The sequence below is a fragment of the Sinocyclocheilus grahami genome, unplaced genomic scaffold (assembly GCF_001515645.1).
Source record: "Sinocyclocheilus grahami isolate Dianchi unplaced genomic scaffold, SAMN03320097.WGS_v1.1 scaffold303.1, whole genome shotgun sequence".
Classification (NCBI taxonomy): Eukaryota; Metazoa; Chordata; class Actinopteri; order Cypriniformes; family Cyprinidae; genus Sinocyclocheilus; species Sinocyclocheilus grahami.
The window spans coordinates 1,087,540-1,094,420 of NW_015505482.1; the positions used below are offsets into that span (position 1 = coordinate 1,087,540).

Genomic DNA, 6,881 nt, shown 5'->3' on the forward strand with positions numbered 1-6,881 from the left:
AAGAATCAAAAATCACCTTAAAAAGGGGCTGAAACTTAAACACGCATTTAAATAGTTGTAAACGGTTACTTGCATTGGCTTCGATTGCTGAACAAGAGTTCTGATGTGGTAGACAACGGAGGTCTTTGATGAGTTCGTTAGGAGTGAGCTGGAAGTTTACTTCTGGTTCTTCTGAAGAAGGAAGAGTCCACAGCGACTCGAAGTTACTTGAAGATAAAAACTGCCGGAAAATAAACTCAAGTGTAAAGTCTTGAGAGGCTTGGAAAGTGTCGTCTCAAACGAAGAGGGTTTTTCCGAGCAAAGATTATTTTGGGCTAATCACTTTTGAGGGTTCCTATCCACCCCCGACTCCTTGATAGTGGGGGGGGGGGAACCATTGGCAATTTAGCACCCATATAAGTGTAAAGACTGTGACCAGGACTGTAAATTATATGCAAATGTCAAAAGCTAAAAGGGTCTCTTAAGCCATAAAACCCAAAGATCATGCATGATTCTACGCAGACGCTACAAATGTCAGTGTCAGATATTTATGGAATATACATGCGTGTATACCAATTTTTGAATGGATCATAATTGAATGGATCGTTTTGAATGTGATGGCTTACACGATGAAAAATGTTTGAGAAGTTGTGAAGAGTTTGACAGTTTAAGTGAGAATCGGCTCATCAGTTTTGATCAACGGCTTGTTGCAATTAGTTGTTGTGCAAACTGCAGACAATTGTACTTACTCTTTGCACACATGTGCCAAAGCATTTGCAATTTGCTCAAATCAATAAGAAATTCCAATCTGATGTGAACAAGAAGCTAATTGTTCAGAGATCTGAACTTATTGTTTCGGGAAAAAAAAGTTTCATTCGAGAATTGAGTCAAAGCAATTGAGAAAAACTGTAATGTGCTAAATGCAACGAGACAATGAAAACATTACGATTATAACATATTATAAACATTAGCATCATGCTATTTTAATGTTTATCATTTTAATGTTTTATTTTTTAATGAAAATCTATCAATTTCAACTAAATAATTGTGGTTTGGATTTAAATACACATTTGGAAGTTTATTTAAAAATAGTTTGCATCGCGATAGTGTCATTGTATCTTTTATATTGTCTTCAATTCTAACTAAAAATGTTTCGGTTTTGTTCTGTGGATATATTGTCACCTTAGGTAATGACTGATTTAGTAAAAAAAAAATATATATATATAAAAAAATAAACAAATATTTGCCTTATCACATGAGAATTCATGTTGTTTTATGGTTACAAAAATACAATATAAATACGAATACATAAATATGGGAATTTATTCGTATAAATGGGTATTGTTTACTGGCCTTTGATAGTAAAGTAGTGAATTAATCACAGGTTTAATGTCAGTTACTTCTTTTCGTTCGGCCGTTGATCTCTTCTGTCGACTCACACAGGAGCTGAGGAGCCGTCAGTTCTGGCAGGGGATTCTGGCAGAGACTCTTGGTTCCTTGGTCTTTGTATCTGCTGTGCTGGGCTCTTTAGTGCCGGGGCCGGACGGGGCCTCCCCGGGGCCCATTTACCCCGCACTGGCTGCTGGTATGGCGACTGTGGTTCTGGGATATTGCTTTGGTGAAATCAGTGGGGCTCAGGTAAAGAAATGTGATTTATTTAATTATTTTCTTGCAACTCAACTGGTAAATCATACACTCTAAAAAATGCTGGGTTAAATACAACCCAGTGCTGGGTAAAATAGGGACAAACCCAGCAATTGGACTGTTTTGACCCAGCGGTTGGGTTACTACCCTGAAGGTTGGGTTAAACATTTAACCCAACCGCTGGGTCAAAACAGCCCAGTTGCTGGGTTTGTCCCTATTTTACCCAGCACTGGGTTGTATTTAAACCCAGCATTTTTTAGAGTGTAGAGTACAAAATCAAGGTCATGGGTTCATTTCCAAGAAACACCAAGCTGTATAATAATACCTTGAATACACTGTGTTGCTTTGGATGAGAGAATCTGCAAAAATAATAGATATAAATGTTGTTTAGAATTGATTAAAGAATTAATGAAAGTGCAAAGGAATGAATAAGTACAAATATGTGGGAAAGTTAGGGTTACACTTTTTTTTAAGGTGTCCTTGTTACAGCGTAATTATAGATTTAAGTACTGAGTAATATTAATTAACTACATGTACTTACTATATGGTTAGGGTTTGGTTTAGAGTTGCTTGCATGTAATTATGCTAATTAATTGTTATTATAATAGCAAGTACATGTAACGTGTAACAAGGACACCTTAAAATAAAGTGTTACCAAAGTTAATAGTGTGTTATTGGTGTTAGGTGAATCCTGCGGTGACTATGGCTCTCTTGGCCACGCGTAAGGTGGATGTGTTGAGGGCTGTGGTGTATCTGCTCGCTCAGTGTTTGGGTGGGATCCTCGCGGCTGGCCTCATGTACCTCTCGCTGCCCCTGAAGTCCACGGCACAGAACTACATCAACAAGGTTCAGAGCTTTTCACCACACAGGACATGTTCTGATTAACATTGGTCCTGGAACTACATTCATATGCACCTGTCAGATTTTAGAGTCAGGCTTTTTATCAACCTGAAATCTCCCATTGATTTTAAGGCTGTTAACCCTATCATATTTCATACACACATTAAATGTGATCAAAACCTGTTGCACACAATCCACTACATCCCTTCCCTAAAAATGTGAGTATCAAATATATCAGGCATTTATTGTTCATCTCTCTATCATCATTGTATTGCATTGCATGATATGTTTTACCCCCTCAATAAAAACTACAGAGCTTTGGTCATAAAACTAAACATTTAAATAACATCTCAATAAGACATGTTATTAGAAGACATTGAGTGACAACTGATATCAATATGGATTTTATGTAAGTAGTGTTACACTGTTACACATATCTCACTGATTTACATTACAAGCGATCAGAATTTCATCTTACTTTATGGTCATATAAATATCAGCATCTGCACCAAACTGCATAATTTCATTCATTTTAGACCTCTGAATAAAATACAGGTGTTATTTTCCTTTTCAAGTATGAGCTTGATATTCTCAATATATGAGCCATAAAAGCCTGATCAAATATGATACAAAACATAAAACACATATGTAATTTAAAAAGAAATAAACTATCCACACATTTGTTGACTTATTATACACACACACACACATATATATATACGATTAATTGCATCCAAAATAAAAGTTTTTGTTTACATAATATATGTGTGTACGTGTATATTTATTATGTATATATAAATACACATACATACAGTATATATTTTGAAAATATTTACATGTATATATTTATATTCATATAAATTATATAATATCTAAATATATTTAATATATAAACATAAAATATTTTTCCGAAATATATACATGCATGTGTGTGTATTTATATATACATAATATAAATACACTGTATACACACATATTACATATTATGTAAACAAAAACTTATTTTAGATGCGATTAATCGCGATTAATTGTTTGACAGCACTACTATATATATATATATATATATATATATATATGTTGTTGCAGGACCAATGAAAACTGATTTGATGAATTGATACAGGGTTGTGTTGAGAATTATGCTCCTTAGAGCTCTTTGCACTTATTTTCCGGTCCATAGAGATACAGAGATGACACTCAATGTTAACATCAATCAATCAATTTATTACAAATAAAAATTCCTTCTCATTTCCTTCTCTGAAGGTCCCTGTGGAAATGAACGCAGGTCAAGCTCTTGGGATGGAGATGCTTGCCACGTTTCTCCTGGGTTTCACTGTATTTTCTGTGGAAGATCAACGCAGGAGAGAAATAAACGAACCAGGGAATTTAGCCATTGGGTTTGCTGTGACCACTGCCATCTTTATTGCTGTAAGTGTGTGCAAGTGTGTGTGTGCTCTGGATGTGTGTCAGTATGACCTGGAGTCTCAATTTGGGACTAATGTAAGCCTGCTTCTATGTTTTGATTTGTCCACATTTGGTGTACACTGCTATATCGTCATTTTACTATTAGTGTTATTTTTGCATAATATTCCTCATCACACTTATATGGCAGCCTATATGCAAAAAGTACCCAAAGTTTATTTTAATACAGAAATACTTTTATTCGGCAAGGATACATTAAATTGATCAACAATGACGGTAAAGATATATTGTCCAAAATATGTCTATTTCAAATAAATTAACTTTTGAACTTTAGATTCATCAAAGAATCCTTAATAAAACAATGCATCAAGGTTTACACAAAAATATGAAGCAGCACAACTGTTATCATTGTTGATAATAATCAGAAATGTTTCTTGAGCATCAAATCAGCATCTCAGAATGATTTCTGAAGGATCATGTGACACTGAAGACTGGAGTAATGATGCTGAAAATGCAGCTTTGCATCACAGAAATAAATGACATCTTTTACATTTTTGTAATATTTTACAATAGTATTGTATTGTTGATCAAATAAATGCAGCCTTAGTAAGCAGAAGAGACTTCTTTCAAAAGCATTAAAAATCTTACAGACCCCAAACCTTTGGACAGTAGTGTATGTGCCTCCCCTATGACTTTGGCATTGCTAGTCGATACAGGACAGCTATTTTTTTTATCATTATTTATAATATTTTTTATGAATAATGATCCCTTTGTTCTGTCCTCCCTCTGCATGTATTATTGTAAATACACATACATACATATATTTATTTATTTATTTTAACGTATGTGTGTGTGGATTTAGGGGAGGTTTTCTGGTGCCAGTCTGAACCCAGCTCGCTCTCTTGGTCCTGCTATAATACTTGGATATTGGGAACATCACTGGGTAAGCAAAGCAAAACTATTTTAAGCAGCTCTGTTGACTAATCTATAAATACACATATATAAATACACATACATACAGTATATATTTTGAAGGTTTACTACTGCAATCAAAGGCCTAGAAATTTGAAAAGAGTTAATTGCATGGGTTGAATACAAATATTGAGATAAATATAGATATGCAGAGTTATTTTATGTTTTTAGCAGTTTTTAAAATGCTATGTATATATGCTTTCTGTTGTTTTCAGGTCTACTGGATCGGTCCAATCTTAGGTGCAGTGCTGGCTGGAGTGTCTCATGAGTTCATCTTTGCCCCCAGTGCGTGCAGACAGAAGCTGGTGGCTTGTTTGACCTGTAAGGACATTGAGATTGTGGAGACGGCCAGCGTGTCTCGATCGTCCCTGTCCACTGTCACACAGAGCGCCATGAGAAACAAACAAAGCAACAAACTGGAGCACAGCTAAGCTCACGCTCACTTCTTTCAGAATGCAGGTTTTTACATTTAGTCACAAACAACCAATCAATGGCTCTTATTTATGAAACATGAACACAACAGATAGTGTGTAGCTTCTTCATAACCATGCTAACATGAATTGAGAGATGCAACAAGAGATTTAGGAATTATTAGTATTATTATTATTATTTTTGAAGGTGAACAGATTGTTGAATCTGTAGAGAGAAAAAAAAGTTTTTCATTATGGTTTTGAACATGTTGATAATTCAGAAACCTTGGAAACGTGCATATCAAATATGATACATTAGGCTTTAGAGTTAACTAGCACATTAATATCTAATCCATAAAAGTCTGTAAATATTCTATACAAATATTTTCGTACTAGAATGTTCTGTTGTGGATCGAAAGCAGTACTATAATATTTAAGCTGTCTATGTAATTAACACCGTGTGTAAAACCCCTCAGCTTGCACATGCATAGATATTAAAGTGCCAAACATAAGCCTATGTGGCTTGAGCTTGCTATTATGGTTCAATAGTATTATGTTCTTTTTCCTAAATCCACTGTTAACCAAATAGCTGCCGGATTTCAGCTTAAATGTGATTTTATGGCTATAGCTGAAAGTGTTTAACAACATTTAAAGTGTATATGTCAGTGTGTTTGTTGATAGTGTCATTATATCTTTTGTTAAATTATTTATAACAAGAAATATAACTGGTTTTTTTTCTTTTTGGCAGATGTACAAGATTTACTTTAATTTAGTTTGACTTTCATATTTATGAATAATGGGATTCTTAAACTCTTACTTAAATCATATCAAACTATAATCTTCTGTAAATTATATAAAATAGGAATAAAAAGCACAGCTGCTTCACATCTACATTTCACTTTGTAATTGTGGCAGAATTTAATAAACTTTAATATTCAATAGTTTTGTTTCTGTGTTCTTACAGAAAGCATGTTGAACATGCTAATGCACAATGTTCAGTGCCAATATTCCCATATCACCCCTTTTATGCATCTAAATTTGCACACACATATTCAAGTTTACATATGGACATAGCTGTGTTGCACATTCATGCTAGAATATACATGCAGAAATCATACATAGCAGCTATTAATAACACACACATGCACTTAAACAATGAAGAACATCCACACAGTGCCAGCCAGCATTTTGTTTTGTTCAGCATACATGTGTATGAGTGTGAGTGTGTGTGTAAGTGAGGGAGGAAAACAGATGAGATCAGCGATCCTAATTCACCATCAGCTCCTCTAACAGAGGGATTTTCCAGGCTTTATCTGGCTATGAGGCCACCCCGGCCCTCCACAACCGACCTGCTCCACACACAATACAAACCTCTGCCTAATCACTTCTGCCCTGAACAAACCAGAACCACCAACAGCATTCAACAACATATCCATAAACCACACTGCACTGATTTCTTTCAAGAAAAAAAAACATCTACACCATCATGTTTACAGTTTTTTACATCCAAAAAAAGACCGGTATAACAGTAGATAGAATGATAGATAGATAGATTAATTGATTGATAGATAGAACGATAGATAGATAGATAGATAGATAGATAGATAGATAGATAGA

At 34.6% G+C, this 6,881-nt stretch overlaps 1 protein-coding gene across 1 annotated transcript in view; it reads left to right on the plus strand.

Moving 5' to 3' along the window:
* LOC107601327 (aquaporin-4) overlaps positions 1 to 5,327 on the plus strand; it is a 7,609-nt gene extending 2,282 nt beyond the window's left edge. The window contains exons 2-6 of the mRNA XM_016293481.1: positions 1,423 to 1,617; positions 2,308 to 2,469; positions 3,724 to 3,888; positions 4,745 to 4,825; positions 5,070 to 5,327. Of these exons, the coding sequence (XP_016148967.1) occupies positions 1,423 to 1,617; positions 2,308 to 2,469; positions 3,724 to 3,888; positions 4,745 to 4,825; positions 5,070 to 5,285 (819 nt within the window). The 3' untranslated portion in view covers positions 5,286 to 5,327. The remainder of the gene's footprint in view (positions 1 to 1,422; positions 1,618 to 2,307; positions 2,470 to 3,723; positions 3,889 to 4,744; positions 4,826 to 5,069) is intronic.
* Positions 5,328 to 6,881: the final 1,554 nt, after the last annotated feature.